This window comes from Antechinus flavipes, chromosome 1 (genome assembly GCF_016432865.1).
Source record: "Antechinus flavipes isolate AdamAnt ecotype Samford, QLD, Australia chromosome 1, AdamAnt_v2, whole genome shotgun sequence".
Taxonomy (NCBI): domain Eukaryota; kingdom Metazoa; phylum Chordata; class Mammalia; order Dasyuromorphia; family Dasyuridae; genus Antechinus; species Antechinus flavipes.
This window is the reverse complement of record NC_067398.1, coordinates 17,395,064-17,410,028: the sequence shown is the minus strand read 5'-3', so window position 1 is coordinate 17,410,028 and position 14,965 is coordinate 17,395,064. Positions and strand designations below refer to the sequence as shown.

The window sequence follows — 14,965 nt, the reverse complement described above, 5'->3', positions numbered from 1 at the left end:
CGTCCGTCTGTCCACAGACCCACTGACCTAACCCCCCCCCTCCCGCTCCAGGCGTAAGTCTGGAGATGACTCTGTCGCTCTAACCGACCCCCTCCCAGCTGCACTTTTCCTCGGGGGGAAGGAGGGTGGGCGTACAGTGGAAAACCACGAAGGGCGTGGACCACGTACCAGTTTTTGCTCTTCGGTGAGCCGCTTCTCTATGCACTCTTTGGCAACCTTCAGTGCCTCTTTTAACTTAGTGGGGATCTGGACAGAAAAGGAGAGAGAGACCCATAAGGACAATCGGGATCAGACACGAGGCGAGTCCGGTTCCCGTGCCCGCTTCTCCTTTTAGGAGCACTTGTTGGCTGGGAACAAAGCAGCCACCGCAAACAAGATAAGGAAGCCGTTGCCAATGGCCGATCCGGCCCGGCCCTCAGTGTGCTCGGCTGCCCGACTCTTTCACAGAGAGCAGGTAAAGCGAGACACGTCGCGGGCCCAGGGCGGCCGTGTGGGCAGGGATCTGGCAAACCTGCTCAAAGGCGCCCAGGGCTAAGTGGCCCCGACCCTCGTCCGGTGAGCAGCGAGTTTTCTGCCCGGGATCTTCCAAGCTACTTGGAGCTCGGCGTCTCAGCTCCTCCTTGGGGAGCGAGCCGGGCAGAGCAGTCTGGGAGACCTCAGAGCTCCTCCAGCCCGAGCTCGGGATCCGAGAGTCCAAGAACCAGACTCCGAGGCCCGTTAACTCGGCTTCATGCCTCTAGCCCAGAACATACAGATTTTGGTCAGGAGGGATGGAGGGGCCGGGGCGAGGAGGGGAAGAAAACATGGGGGAAGCAAGCCCACAAACACCCCTAACAAACAATGGGGTGGCCGAAGTAAAGAATTAACAATCCACTGGAGAAAAAAATGCCGTGTGGAATATGAAGAGTCTCCTAAGGTAGAGGACTCCCTTAAAGCCACCCAGAGCCTTCTTGAGCCCCATTCAGCTCCTCCACTTTCTCTTTTTTGGCCCCACAGAGCTGTCCGGCCCTCAGCGAGCCCCTGGTGACCAGATCACACAGGCCCACTTTACCTTAAACTGCGGCTTCTCTAAACTGATTAATAAAACATCACTGAACAATCTGCAGAAACAAAAAAAGATTTTAAATCCAGTTATTCATTCACAACCAAGAAGATAAGGTCATTCATGGGAACCTCAGATCTCTTCTCCTTTGCCCTGTGCTTGTGATTTAGTTGGTACTGGGAATCCTTCCTCTTTCCCTCCCTCCCACTCTTCCTTCTTCCTTCCTTCCTCCTCTGTTCCTTCCTTCTTTTCTTCCTCTCTTCCTCCTTCCCTCCCTCCCTCCCTTCCTTCCTTCCTCCCTCCTTTCCCCCTCCACATAGGGTATCATACCCTTAGCTATAGATGCTCTTAAGAGCACTTTTTATCTTCTGTTGGGAGAATTCCTTCACGGGGGAGAAAGGGGCAGGCAGCCAATGAGCAGCCTCTTCTCAGCTGAGGATGCCCCGACCCCCCCCACTCCTCCCCACAGACCCCTCTGGACTTACGGCATCTGTAAGAGGCGGGAGACGGTGGGCATGCCGTTCTTACAGGCTTCCTGAGACAGCAGGACTTCCAGCACGGCCACTGCAGAGAGAGAGAAGGACACCCCCAGTTACCCAGGGGCCCCGGCACCCTGAGACGAGCCTCTGCCGGCTGATGCATCCTGTGTGTGCGAGGGGGGAGCAGCGCTGGCAGCCCCCATCAGGGCGTGGGGATGGCACATGAACCCGCCGGGGGAGGGGCCCGCCTTCCAAAGCTTCGGGAAGCTGGGTCCTGTAGGTGTGGGGCCTTCCCTCCCAGACAGGGCCTGACCCCACAAGGAGAAGAGGAAGAGAATGGCCCGGCAGAAGCCCGAGATGGCAAGAGTGACGCCATCTACTTCAAGGCTTCCAAAGCGCTTCTCATCATCTGCAGCTGGGGCTGTGTTCCTGTCCTGGTAATGCATCAGCCACATGGGCCTGAGAGAGCAGGGCCATCACCTGATCCTGGCAACCTGGGGGGTAGGGCGGTGGCGCTCCAAGCAAGGCTGTCCCCCAGGCCAGGACGCCCCCCTCACCATGACCCCCCCCCCCCGGCACCACCCCTGAGAAGTTCGGGGGTGTTTCAGGGGTCGGCTCAAGCGCCACCTCCCCTGATAGCCCTGGCTGTCCCCGTCTCCTCCCAAACCAATTTATTTCATCTTTCAGAGAGAGAGACAGAGATACAGAGACAGAGGCAGACACATACACAGAGACAGAGAAGACTAATAAAGGCAGACACAGAGAGGAAAAGAGATGGGGAGGGGTGGGTGGGTGTGTCTCCCCTTGCTCATTGGGGCAGGGACGGTTTCACTTCTGTCTGTGCAGAGGGGAGCACATCATCGATGGCTAATTACCCCCATCTTGCAGATGAGGAAACTGAGGGCCCGAAGGGGGAGGGGCCAGCATCAGAAGCCGGGGTCTGTCTCTCTCCTAACCCTGACTGATGTGAGGATGTGCCCGGGCACCCCCTCTGATGCCCAGGAATCTCCCTGTCTCTGCAGCAGCTTTCCCTATTTCAGGCCGTGGCACAAGTGTATTAGCAGAGCATGGCTTTTCCCTGCACCATTTCAAAGCAGCTGAAAGACTACAAATGTTTAATGTGTCTCAGCTGGGGGTCAAGAAGAAACCCCCCCCCCCTTTCTTTGGACTGTGAGAAGGAAGCACGAGGGCAGCATGGGGGAACACAAGAAAGACCAATCGGGAGCGTACTGACCCACAGCCTCGGACGGGGCAGGCGGGAACGTGTCCACTGGCACGGAGTCCGGGGGCCGGCCGTAGGTCATTTCATAAAGTAAATGTCCGAAGCAGTGGACGTCCACGCTCTCTAACGTCTGTAGAGAAACAAGGCAGAGCCGCCCGTTCAGGCCCGGAGGAACGAGCCTCGGTCCCAAGCTGCCCGCGGCCTCCATGCGCAGGTTCCACCCCGGGTGAGTCGCACCAGCAGGTGGGGCCAGGTGGGCACCGGTCAGAGAGAGGGGCTCACTGGGACGGTCTGGGCGACTCTGCTGTTGCTGAGAGGCTCCCCCGGGGAGAAGGGAGGCCCTCGAGTCAGCCGGAGTCAGCCCTGGAACGGAGCTTTGGGGAGGAAGCGAAGCCCCGAGTCTCCCGTGGAGGAAAGGTCGGGCCCGAGTCCAGTCGGGTCTCCCCCAAAGCCCCCCAGTCCCGGGCCCTGCCCTGTCACAAGGATATACAGCCTCACTCTGACACCTCCCCCTCTGGCAGCATCGGCCACTTACATTAATTTTCCTAAACTGCGAGAAATAGGATCGGTAGAAGGAAGGGAGCCCCAGCAAGGAGTTCTCGAGGTCCAGCAGCTGGCACGTGTCTCCCTCCAGCATCACATTGGAGGAGTGAAGATGTCCATAAGGAAATCCCTTTTCGTGGAGGAACTTCAATGCCTAAATCCCAAGACACAGACGGAGGGCATCTCATTGCAGAAAGCAATTACTTTACACACATCTATAATCTGTCCCTCCGTTGCCCCTCCCCGATTAATGGCATAGGGACCCTCATCCTGGACATCTTCTCATTTGGAGGATGTCGGGAAAGGTTGATTTAAAGTCAACTTAAATCGTTGTTGTTGTTATTGCACGGGAACGTTTACTGAAGGAGGGGGAAATAAAACAGAAATAACTGCAATGTGGAATAAGAGGCAGAAAGAAAATCACAAGAGATTTTAAAAGACAATACAGACATATACGGGATTGCCCGCCATCTAGGGGAGGGGGTGGGGAAGAGGGGAAAGTCTGAACCCAAGGCTGTGCAAGGGTCAATGTGGAAAAATTATCTGTGCAAATGTTTTGAAAATAAAAAGCTTTAAAAAAAAAAAAAAAGGCAATACATTTTGAAAACAAAATCAAACAGGCATCAGAAAGAACAAAACCGGCACATCTTTGTCAGTTTTTTTTGAAGAGATACGACAATGAATTCTCTTTTTTTAATTTTTTTTTTTTTAACTGAGACAATCGGCGTTAAGTGACTTGCTCAGAGTCACAAGCTAGGAAGTGTTAAGTGTCTGAAGCCAGATTTGAACTCAGGTCCTCCTGACTTCAGGACTCTATCCACTGGGTCATCCAGCTGCCCCAACAATGAATTCTTAAATGAAGGAAGGGGCTAAGTTGTCTAATGGATAAAGAATAAGGAAGAAGAAGTGCTTTTTTGGGGGATTAGTGGAGTCAAATGCAGACATGAGGTACGGGAGTGCTGTTTTGGGGGGGGTTTCTTTTGTGTCCTTTACATTCAAAACAAACTAAAAATCTCAATATTCTCCAAAAGAATCTAAAACAGGGGAGAGAGAGAATGATTTTTAGGCAGTCTGTACACACGAAGATCCACATCCAATTATCAAAAGAGCCTCTACTGAGATCCATATTCATGAAAAAGCCAAATCATTTTTGATCTATTTGGAAAAAATCAAGGCTGATGTTCAAGCTCAGCTGGGCCCTGGAGAGCCCCACTATGTGGGTGGGAGGAAGCAGCTAATATTTTTTGCAACTTCTTTACATTAATGCATGAGAGCCTTAAGATTATGGGAAATGAAGAATTTTGTTTCAGGAATAAAAGTCCATTAGAAAAACGTCAAAAATCACGGCCATCCCCTGATCCCCCCGTACTGAGTTTCTGAAGTCAGCTACTCTAATCCAGCGGCCACAAATCATCCCCATGTAAGCAGTGAGACAGGTAAGCAAGTTAACAAAAATTTAAATTAATCAAATACACTGTTTGAAGCAAAAAGGAAACACTGCTCACCTCCAGGATCTGCCGCCCAAAGGCCTTTATCTGCTGGAGCTCAAGGCCCTGAGTCTTCTTGGGATTGCAGTATTTCTTGAGGAACGGGTCTTTTGGCTTTGCCTTTGAAAAAGACCAAACAAGAGATATCAGCTCACCCCCTGAAGGGAGGCGCAAACGGCGGCCAGAGCAAGGCCAGAGACGGAGGCCTGCTGGGAAATGGCAACTTCTCCGAGAGCAAAGGGCGCCAAAGAGTGTCACAGGGCTCCCAGGGGGCCACGGAAGGGAGACCCGCGGTCACTGGTCCTGTCTGGCAGGGCCGGGACCCCAGGGACGCGGGGCCAACAGTCTTAGCCAACTGATTCTTTACTTAATGGGCCAACACTGGAAATGGCAAAGAGGAAGATGGTGAGCCTGGTCTGGACTCTGGGGGTGCGCAGAGTGAAAAAGCCAGATCTGCTGCCACCCTCTGTCTGTCTGTCTCTCTCTCTTTTCTTTCTGTCTCTCTCCCTTTTCTCTGTCTCTTTTCCTTTTCTCTCTCTCCCTTTTCTTTTTCTCTCTCTCTTCTTTCTCTCTCTCCCTTTTCTCTTTCTCTTTCTTTTTCTTTCTCTCCTTTTTCTCTGTCTGTCTCTCTTCCTTTTCTCTTTCTCCCTTTCCTTTTTCTTTGTCTGTCTCTCTTCCTTTTCTTTCTCCCTTTCCTTTTTCTTTGTCTCTCTCTCTTCTTTCTCTCTCCCTTTTCTCTATCTCTCTTCCTTTTCTCTTTCCCTTTTCTTTTTCTTTGTCTCTCTCCCTTTTCTCTCTGTCTCTCTCCCTTTTCTCTCTCTCCCTTTTCTCTAGCTCTCTTCCTTTTCTCTCTCCCTACTCTGTCTTTCTCCGTTCTCTCTCTCTTTCTCTCCCTTGTCTGTCTCTCTCCCTTTTCTCTATCTCTCTTCCTTTTCTCTTTCCCTTTTCTTTTTCTTTGTCTCTCTCCCTTTTCTCTCTCCCTTTTCTCTAGCTCTCTTCCTTTTCTCTCTCCCTACTCTGTCTTTCTTCGTTTTCTCTCTCTCTCTCTCCCTTGTCTGTCTCTCTTCCTTTTCTTTCTCTCTCCTTTTTGTCCCTTTCTCTCTGTCTCTGTCTCTCTCCCTTTTCTCTCTCTGTCTCTTTTTCTCTTGCTCTCTGTCTCTCTTTCTCTCTCTCTCACACACACACACCTCACACAGAGGCTGGCAACTATTCGGCATCTGAAAGCAGGTGCCAGACAGACTTTTGAGGTGAGTGTTTGTTTATTAGGTTTTTGTTTAAGTGTGGGACGTGACACCCATTAAGAGGAAGCCAGTTCCAACCAGGGGGGCGGGGCTGAAGCTTCCGCCATGTTGGGCTCTATTGCTGGCTACCTTGGCCCATGTTGCTCTTGTCATGAGAACAGTCACTTCATTATTTGTTTAAAGCCTCAGGAGAGGCTGAAAGGAGGCCGAGAGCAGAGGATCCGAGCCTCTCTGCGGCGGGGCGGCTGCAATCAGGAGGGAGGCGGGTCTAAGGCGCCCAGAGGGGCCTTGCTGGCTGTAGCCTCCCAAGGTGAGGGCTGGTCACCTCAGGTACGGCCATTTCCCCATGTGCCGGGGAGCCGCGGGGGGGCAGGGAAGGGCCGAGGGCCAAAGCGGGAAGGAAGTACTCTGGGCCCCCCATGCCCGGGCGCCAGTCTGGGTTAGCTCCTTCTGGGGTTCACAAAAGGCTCTCTCTGCCTCCGCCCCCTGCATGCTCCTGGGCGCCGAGGCCCCCCCCACCCAGAGGCTGCCCCCCACTCTCGGGGCCCCGTCGCCACTCCCGGCCGAATACCTTGTAGATGAGGTCCTTCAGCGTTCCCTTCTCGTTAAAGGCCCGGATGACCAAGGCGGAGGACTCGCTGGCCGTGGCAAAGGAGACCCGGTAGATGTACGGGTGCTGCCGAGACAAAGCGCAGATGTCAGGGGCGTGTGGGGGCCCCTGCCGGCTCCATCAGGGCCAGTGCCCGAGGACACCAGCCCCGAGCACCCCCCAAGCGCCCCCTGGAGGCAGCTGCCAAGACAAACCGCCCCCTGACCTCGGGGGCTTCCGCGGCCCCACCCAGCCCCGACCCGAGCCCGGTTTCATGGCTTCCTCCTAGGGAACATGCTCTCCCCGACAGCTGGTTTGTGCAGGAAAGAGGAACAGAATCAATTCAATGGGCACTTATTAAGCGCCTCCTGTATGCCAGGCTGGGGGGAATACCAGGGCAGGTCCTCGGAGCCTTTCCCTCCCTGGGGGGGAGGGGGGGAGCCCGCCTCCCCAGGAACACTCGGAGGACAAAGAGCAGCCCGGTCCTGCTCGGCTCCAGGGCCGCCCCACCCGCCCCCCGCCTCAGAGGAAGCAGAGCCTCAGGCTCAGGCACCCCGCGGGCCGGCGCCCTCAGGCTGGCAGGGGCGCTCTCCGGATGGGGAGCCAGCAGTAAGGAGGCGGTTCCCAGAGTTGGGGGAACCTGGAGCCACAATGAGGGGAGAAGGAAACACAGGCTCCAGTCCCACGAGCCCCAGCCTCTCTAAGGATGCAATTCTGAGCTGTGGCTGCTTCAGGGAGGGGGGAGGGGAAAGAATCATACAAGGAAACAAAGGCAGGGGGACCCCCGCCCCCGGCCCCCCTCCCCCGGTCAGGGAAATGCGCTCCATGGGGAAGAGGGCCTCTGTCTGGCGGGCGGATGATGCCCCAGCCCTGTCCCCCTCCCAGGACAAGGCCCGAGGCAGGGCCGCCTTAGCAAGGCCTTTGTGGCCACTTGTTCCAGCCCCAAGTGGGGGGAGGGGGGGGGCAGGGAGGGGAGAGGTCGCCTGGCTGCCAGAGGAACGCGGTCACTCCATCGCTTCTGCCCTTCCATGGCTTCTAGCAGGAGTAAAGCTTCTACCCACAACTGGGGAGCCCTGGCCCTGGGCCCGGCCAGCCGAAGCTGCCCCGACACTTTGTGAGAACTTGTCCCCCTGCTCTAGCTGGGCAGCTCCTCCGTTTGCCGGTGGGTATCACGGGGTGCGGGAAGGCCGGGAGCCAATCCAGCCCAATCCGACCCCGGGACCAGGAGCCCCACGTGGCCCCCTGACCCCCCGACACCAGAAATGTCTAACCCAAGCCCTCCAGCACTCCAGCAGCAGCCGGGCACAGCAATGGAGCCGCCGGCAGTACTCAGGAGGCCGCTTCAGGCCGCGAGCCGCCGATGGGGAGCCGGCAGAGCCACCTCGGGGCCGGACAAGGCCCCGGCTTCTGTGCTTTTGTTAAAGCCGCCTCGGAAAGGTGCCCCGGCTCCCCCGGGCTCCCCCCGAGAACCGGCCTCCTCCCAGGGCACCACGACCGTCCCCCTCAGCACAGGAGAGCTCTGAGGAGCAGAAGGGGGTCTCTCCGCCCCCCCACTTGTCCCCATCGGGGACCAAGGAGAGGCGAGGCCGGCCCTGCCCCCAGACCCCACAGTGACAGGCCAGCGTTTGCCCGGCTCCGGCTCGGGCACAGAGGCCCAGGGTTTAAGTCAAAGGCTTCCAGCTCTACCGGCCGTCCGGCTGCCCTCGCAGGGAGGGGCAAGGTCTGAAGGTCCCACTAGTGCCCGGCCCAGGAGCCGGAGGAGGATACTCACCGAGCAGGAGGGAAGGAGTTTGACTATCCACTGAAAGTCCTTATCTGAGAGGTACTTGTCAGGGCCAAGGTCAGCCTGGAGGGACAGAAAACACGGAGATGTCGGAGGCTCCCGGGGCCCTCCCTGGGGCCCAGCTTTCATGACGCGGAGCCAGGGCCATGTTCAGCATTCTGGCATCTTCTCCACGAAACAATCCTCAAAACGACAAGCCTGGGAAACCCACCTGGGCTCCCCCCGCCCTTTCAGAGCACCCGGGAGCCAAAGCGAGTGCCCACTGCTCCTGCTCAGGCCCCCCACAGCCAGGGACGGCTGCCGGATCATCTCCTTTGATGCTCACATACCTCCCCCTCCCACCGGAGGCTACCCCAGGTGCCCCAGGTCATGGCTACTTAGTCCCGGGGCAGAGCGTGTGACCTTGGAGCTGCCATTTTCGTCCTTGGGGCCTCACTGGTAAAAGGAACGAGTTGGGTGAGACGACCTTTGAGGTCTGGGTTCTGAAACCTCCAGGGAACAACAGGGGTCAAGGGTCCGAGGCAGAATTTCAGAACGACATTTGTGGAAAACCCATTTTGCCTCCAAACCAAACAAAGACGGCCTGGGATGATTCATAAACACGCTGATCGAGGGGCTGAGAAGGCATCATTTCCAAGGGCGATTCCCCGTCCCGGGGGCGTCAGAAGGAAGCATCCTTCTCAAGGACCCAGGAACGGCCGAGGGCGCCCCCACGTACCCAGCTCAGCACCAGGCGCTCCTTGGGCTGGCTCTTGACCTTCATTAGGAAATACCTCTTCCGGATCCTCCAACCTGGCTCAGGAGCACAAGGATCATTAACAAGGAGCTTTTCCCAAGAGAAAAAAGCAGAGACGTGATCAAAACAATAACATTGCAGTGTTTTCTTTGGTATGAACTAATGCTGATTTTATTTCCTTATTAATTTTTGTTTTGAGGAGAAGGCCTTCAGTCTGAAAGCGACTTCTCCATCTCTGCGTGGTTCCAGAGGCTCCGTGAAGGTCACCCAGAGAACAAAGAGCTTTGGCTGGAGGCCTTCTGGGAGTGGGCCCTCAGCTGGCCGTCCCACGGAGAGCGGGGCTGGGGCAGAGCCCTGGATTTGTGAGCTGTGAATTAACGGTTTTTTAATTCGATTTTTCTCGTGCAGCAAGAGAACTGTATGGACCTGTCTACATATATTGTGTTTAACATACACTTTAGCATATTTAACATGGATGGGTCTACCTGCCATCTGGGGGAGGGGGGAAGGAGGGGAAAAGTCAGGACAGAAAGCTTTGCGAGGGTCAATGCTGACAAATTACCCATGCAGATGCTCTGTAAATAAAAAGCTTTAATACATTTTTAAGTGGATATTTGAAGGTGACTGGATATATTTTATAAAATTATGAGAATATTATTCAAACGTAAAGTAACTAGCTCCCTTTGTATTCCTGTACATTTTATCTGGTGCCAAGAAGAGGCTTGAGGAAGCCGCCCGCCCCAGCGCTTCTCACCTATGTCTTTCAGTGGCTCCACCACCTCCCACTTTGGCTCGGATCGAAAGAACATCGAAACCTGCTGCAAGGCAATTTCTGCAAAGAGATCGTAAAGGCCGTTAGGGAAACAGTCCCGCAACACAAACGCGGGCTTTCTCGCATTCGTTGTCATTTTAAAGCTCGCAGGCTCTCTTCCCGTCCAAAGGCCCCATCGGTGAACAGGAGAATCCAAGTGTCCCTATCACTGTCTCTCCGCTGAGAAGGGAAACTGAGGCTCACCTGTGCCCGGTCACACACAGGAACTGGCCAGGCTGGAACGCAAGCCCCTCCCCAGACTCCTCCACAACAGCCCGCTGCCCCTCCCCGGGGCCAAAGGAACCCGGCCTACAAATGAAACTCTGGCTCTGCAGGCCTTGCTACTTAAACAGTGATAGGAAGAAATATTTTATTACTAGTACAGAGTTTAAGGTTTTCCAGCAAAGAAATGCAAGAAGAGCTGGCCTGGGCTGTGAGGGCGACATAGAAACAGGCCCATCATACAAGCAGAGGATTCACACAGTGGGCAGGGGGATCAGGGAAGGCTTCACAGAGGAGGCAGCGTCTGAACTGAGCCTTGAAGGAAGAGATAAGGACATTCCAAGATGTGAGGGAGAGATGGCTTAGGGAATCCAGGGAGGTTTGTGAGGGGGTTCACAAAGGATTGTGACAAGACAGCCGGAGATGGCTGAGAGGCAAATTACAGGGGGCCTTAGACACCGGGCCACGTGTTACAGAGGGGCCTTAAGACGCCGGGCCACGTGTTACAGAGGGGCCTTAGACGCCGGGCCACGTGTTACAGACTTTAAACGCCGGGCCGCGTGCCACGAGAGGCCTTAGCCGCCGGGCCGCGTGCCACGGGGGGGCCTTAGACGTGGGACCATGTGTTACAGGGGGGCAAAAGTGCCAGGATGGGAGTTTGCTCCTACCAGCAGCAAGCACTGTCCAGCAGGGCAGTGACGTGGTCACCCCTGGGCTGGAGGGGCTGACTTGGGCAGCGGTGGTGGAGAATGGGAGAGAAGGCCCTTGAGCTACAAGCCCTATGGAAAAGGGCACTGCCAGCCCCAAGGGCATCACTTCCTCTTGGAAATGATCCGCAGCCATCTCTCGACAAGCCCCTCACCAGCTGCCCCCGGCTCCCCCGGCCAGAACCAGGCTGCCCAACTCCCAGCCACATGCACGAGAGGCCCATCTCGGCTCCGCGGGACACAGCTTTTGGTGCCACAGAAGGGGGTCACTGAAAACCCTGCAGCCTCTAAAAGGCAGGGGAGAGGTGGAGGGACACCCTCAAACGGCTGCCTCCTGGCTGCTTCTGGAGGGGCCTTCTCCCCTTCCCCAGGACAGGGAGAAGAAGCTCCCGCACTTTTCTTTTCTGGGGGAATAAAACAAGTTCAGTTCCCCTCATCATCCCCAAAGGAATGACTCCATTCCAGGGTAGAATGACAGTGGAGAGAGCCCTGGCTCCGGGGTTCAAATTCTGCTGCTGCTGCCTCCTGCCTCCTGCCGGATGACCTTGGCAAGTCCCTCCCTGCCTGGTTCCAACTTCCCTGCCCCGGGAGGGCTGGCCTGGGAAGATCGGGGCCTTTCGGCTCCAGCTGGAGGGTTCTGGTGGCTGGAACCTTTCACATTCGCTATGGCATTTTCCCTCTCATAATCAGCAGAATTCCAGGGAAAACTTCCAACAGCAGAAAGGACCCCAGAAAACGGCGTCCCCCTCCGCGCGGGGCCTCCCCTCCCCCGGACAAGGAGCACATTCTGGGCGGCCACGTCCCGGGAGCTCCGGGAGCAGATGGAGCCGCCTACAAGGGCGCGATGGTTGTCTCGGCAGGTGAGGAGACGCGCGAGGAGAGAGGTCTCCGGGATCACTTACGGTCCCATGAATATTTACACCATTAGTTCCGCCACTCGCAATGACAGCGACGCGTCAGAAACTGCATAAACTTTCCCTAGAAACAGCCCCAAACCTTCCGCCCACTCTAATTAATATCGGTGCAAAATGGCTCTGGGATTGCCAGACTCGGATTGAATTTAAACCATCTGCTATTTTCAAATAAATGACTTAAGTGTGAATGATTCATCTCAATTCAGGGAAGGATTACTCAAGGCTCCCTCTGCCAAGGGCCCCCGGGGTGGCTGAGCACGGGCCCCGAGCACGGCCGGTTACTGCCCGAGAACCTCACTCCTGGTTAGGGGAGGGCCGCGGAAAGGGGCCGAGCGGCTGTCCAGCTTGTGGGGGTGTTTTAAGGGAGCGCACAAACACTTCACAGCCTTTCTGCACTGCCCCAGAGCTGGGTTCCCTGAGAGGGGGCCCTGCGGGAGACAGAAGGCCCACAGCTGTTTGCCAGGCCGGCCACTTCCCGCTGCTGGCTTAGCTCCTGCTCTGTGCGATCCGGGGTTACCATCTTCCCCTCCCTCCCCCCATTTCCCAATTCTGATGAGACAGAAAACAGGAGAAACCTTCTTATCGTTTTCTCCAGGGCCAGAACCGCAGGGCGAGAAAGCCGGCAAGATCAACTTTCCGCCCTCCCCCACCCTCCCCCAAGCCACAGTCTCTTTGGGCCAGAGACCAGGATGTCCCAGGCACAGGGAGAAGGCAGATGATTTCCTGGAATCTGAGAAGGTCAAAAAACCTCGTTCTCCGCCTCCGTCCTAGGACTCCTTCGCCAAGGAGCTGCACGGGGCCGTCCCGGCTGAGGGGACTGGCGGGTCCTCCCAGACAAGGGTCACGGGCCTTGGCCAAGAATCTCTCGCCCTCCCTTGGGGAAGGGGTCGCACTGACAGTTTCTTTGCGGGGCAAACAGCGACAGGGCAAATGTTAGCTGCGTTATGGTGGTCAGTCCTCCCTCCGGGGGCAGCAGGAAGCCTCCTGGATGCCCAGGGCTTTGCCAACTTTCAAGTGTTTCCAGGTGTCCTCCACCTTTCTTCTGAGCCGGCTCAGAGTCTCCCAGGAAAAGCCGGGTGCAGAAGGGCTCCATCCCAGGGGTCAGGGAGGGCCAAACCCCCCACTGATGGCGAAGGGGATGAGCGGGGCCGACTCCCCGGCAGCTGAGCTGATTCACAAAGACTCGTGTTCTCGGACAGCGTCGCCACATGGCGGCTTCCAGCCCCCGGAGGAGTTGGCGGGTGGTCGGCGGCCCTCGTCCGTCCCCAGGACCCCGAGCTCCTGCCTCTGCTGGGGGAGAGGAGGACCCGAGGCAGTGACGGAGAGCAGGTGCGCAGTGGGATGTCTGTGATGGGCAAAGGCCGCCAACGTCCCCAACCTGTCTCAGACCCGAACCAAGCGCTGCGTCTCCTGCAGGGCCCCCAACCAGCCGGGGCCAATCCTCCCGGCTTGGGCTCCCGGCTCTCCCAGGGGCCCCGAGGACGGGCTTCCTCCTGCCGGGTCACGCAGGCAATGCGAGAGCCGAGCGTCTCCCCTGGCATCAGAACGTGTCCCGATGGGGCCGCTAGGAAACCCCCAGGACGGAGCCGCTCTGCAGGCGGTCTCTTCGGCTGTGTTAAGTGGGGGAAGGGAACCAACACTTATCATGCACTTACTGTGCGCCGGGCAAGGCACGGACTCTGCCCAGATGCAGCCTCGTCTGCTCCTCACAAGCGTCTTGGAGGAAGGGGCATCACGATCCCCACTTTACAGCTGAGGAAACCGAGGCAGAGCAGGGGGAGGGACCCGTGCGGGGCACAAGGGCCCGGGGACAGATCCAAGTTCAGGAGGAGCCAGAGCTCCGTCCGCTGCCCCAGCCGCTGATGGAGAGAAGCCCCCAGAGCCGCAGACTCTCGTGGTTTCCACACGGGCTTTGCTCCTTTTCTAAATGCCGTTTTATGTGGCCCGTCCAGGCCCGGGAGGCGGAAACACTGTGTGGCTGCTCCCTGAGCCCCAGTGATACGTGACGGACTACGTGCTGCCTGAGAAACAGGAACAAACCCCAGTCCTGTCATGCGGAATAATCCCCGAGGACGCACTACTGATTGAACCAATGACGCAGACCCTCAAAGCCCATCTTTACCGCGGCGCTGACATAAGCAGATCGAGCCATCCCGTTTCAAATTCTGGGTCAGTGGGACCTTTGCTGATCGCAAGGCAGAGGGGTCAGGGACGCCAGGACGGAAGCCGGCAGCCTCTGCTCTCCCGGGCCTCGGGCCCACCGGAGACAGAGGTCCCTACGGCAGGCCAGGGGCTCGGGCCAAACTGGGCCGGGGGCCGCTCGTGGAGGGTCCTCGGTGCCCGGCGGGCCAGGGGGTCAGACCAGGAGGAGAGAACGCCCAGGGAAGAGACGCCCATCCTGGAGCAAAGGTGGAGGTCAGGGGAGGCTGGGGGACCGAAGCCGCTTCCCTGACAAAGCCCAGGCCCCGCTCCCTTCACTGATCGCTCTCTCTGGGATCTCATCCTGGGGATCCCTCCAAGGGTCCCGCACTCAGGAAGCTGCTGACACTGGCTGTTTAACCAGGGCCTCTGCTCCAGGCAGGACATGAAAAAGGATGGCTCCCTGAGGCTGGCGTTAGATACGGATGATCTCAGTGAGGAGACGTGCGCCGGGCAGAAAGGGGGAACCGAGGGCTTCCTGGGGCCTTTTACCAAGTTTTCTAGGGACAGCCATATTCTGAAATGCAAGTCTACCAGGCTACCGCAAAGCTAACCGCATGTGTTTCAATCGGCTGCCATTTTGCATTATTCACAGCTCTGCTGTGATTGGATGTAACAAAAGACATAACAGAGGCCACAAAGGAGGCCATAGCATCTAAGAAGCCTTGGTCCTGATGTCCTGCTGAGATGCCCCAACATGGCCCACAAGTGATCCTGACATCTCGAAGGATCCGTCCCGGAACAATGGATTCTGGGGGTCCCGCCAACCCACGAGGCCATCCGCATTACGGCACGCAGGAGCGATCTGACGTCCGCACCCGGTATTAAATCAACGGGTCATAACCAGTCCCGAGGTGAGCAATGACGTTCCAGAGCTACAGAGACCAAAGTCGAGGCCAGGAAGCAGCGGCGTTTCCAGAAATCAATTCTCCCTTTCCGGATCTGGAGTGCTGAGTCGGAAGGAAGGAAATCCTACTCCCCTAAGTGCTC

The 14,965-nt window shown here is 56.8% G+C and overlaps 1 protein-coding gene across 8 annotated transcripts in view; it reads right to left on the bottom strand.

The window, feature by feature from the left end:
* Window positions 1–14,965, bottom strand: part of PXK (PX domain containing serine/threonine kinase like) — a 62,448-nt gene that overhangs the window by 13,738 nt on the left and 33,745 nt on the right. For all 8 annotated transcript variants that reach the window (XM_051979781.1, XM_051979804.1, XM_051979773.1 and 5 more), the window contains exons 5-14: window positions 9,877–9,954; window positions 9,105–9,178; window positions 8,375–8,449; window positions 6,586–6,690; window positions 4,792–4,893; window positions 3,279–3,440; window positions 2,756–2,873; window positions 1,528–1,606; window positions 1,052–1,100; window positions 169–246 (exon numbers count right to left, since the gene is read on the bottom strand). In XM_051979781.1, the coding sequence (XP_051835741.1) occupies window positions 169–246; window positions 1,052–1,100; window positions 1,528–1,606; window positions 2,756–2,873; window positions 3,279–3,440; window positions 4,792–4,893; window positions 6,586–6,690; window positions 8,375–8,449; window positions 9,105–9,178; window positions 9,877–9,954 (920 nt within the window). The remainder of the gene's footprint in view (window positions 1–168; window positions 247–1,051; window positions 1,101–1,527; window positions 1,607–2,755; window positions 2,874–3,278; window positions 3,441–4,791; window positions 4,894–6,585; window positions 6,691–8,374; window positions 8,450–9,104; window positions 9,179–9,876; window positions 9,955–14,965) is intronic.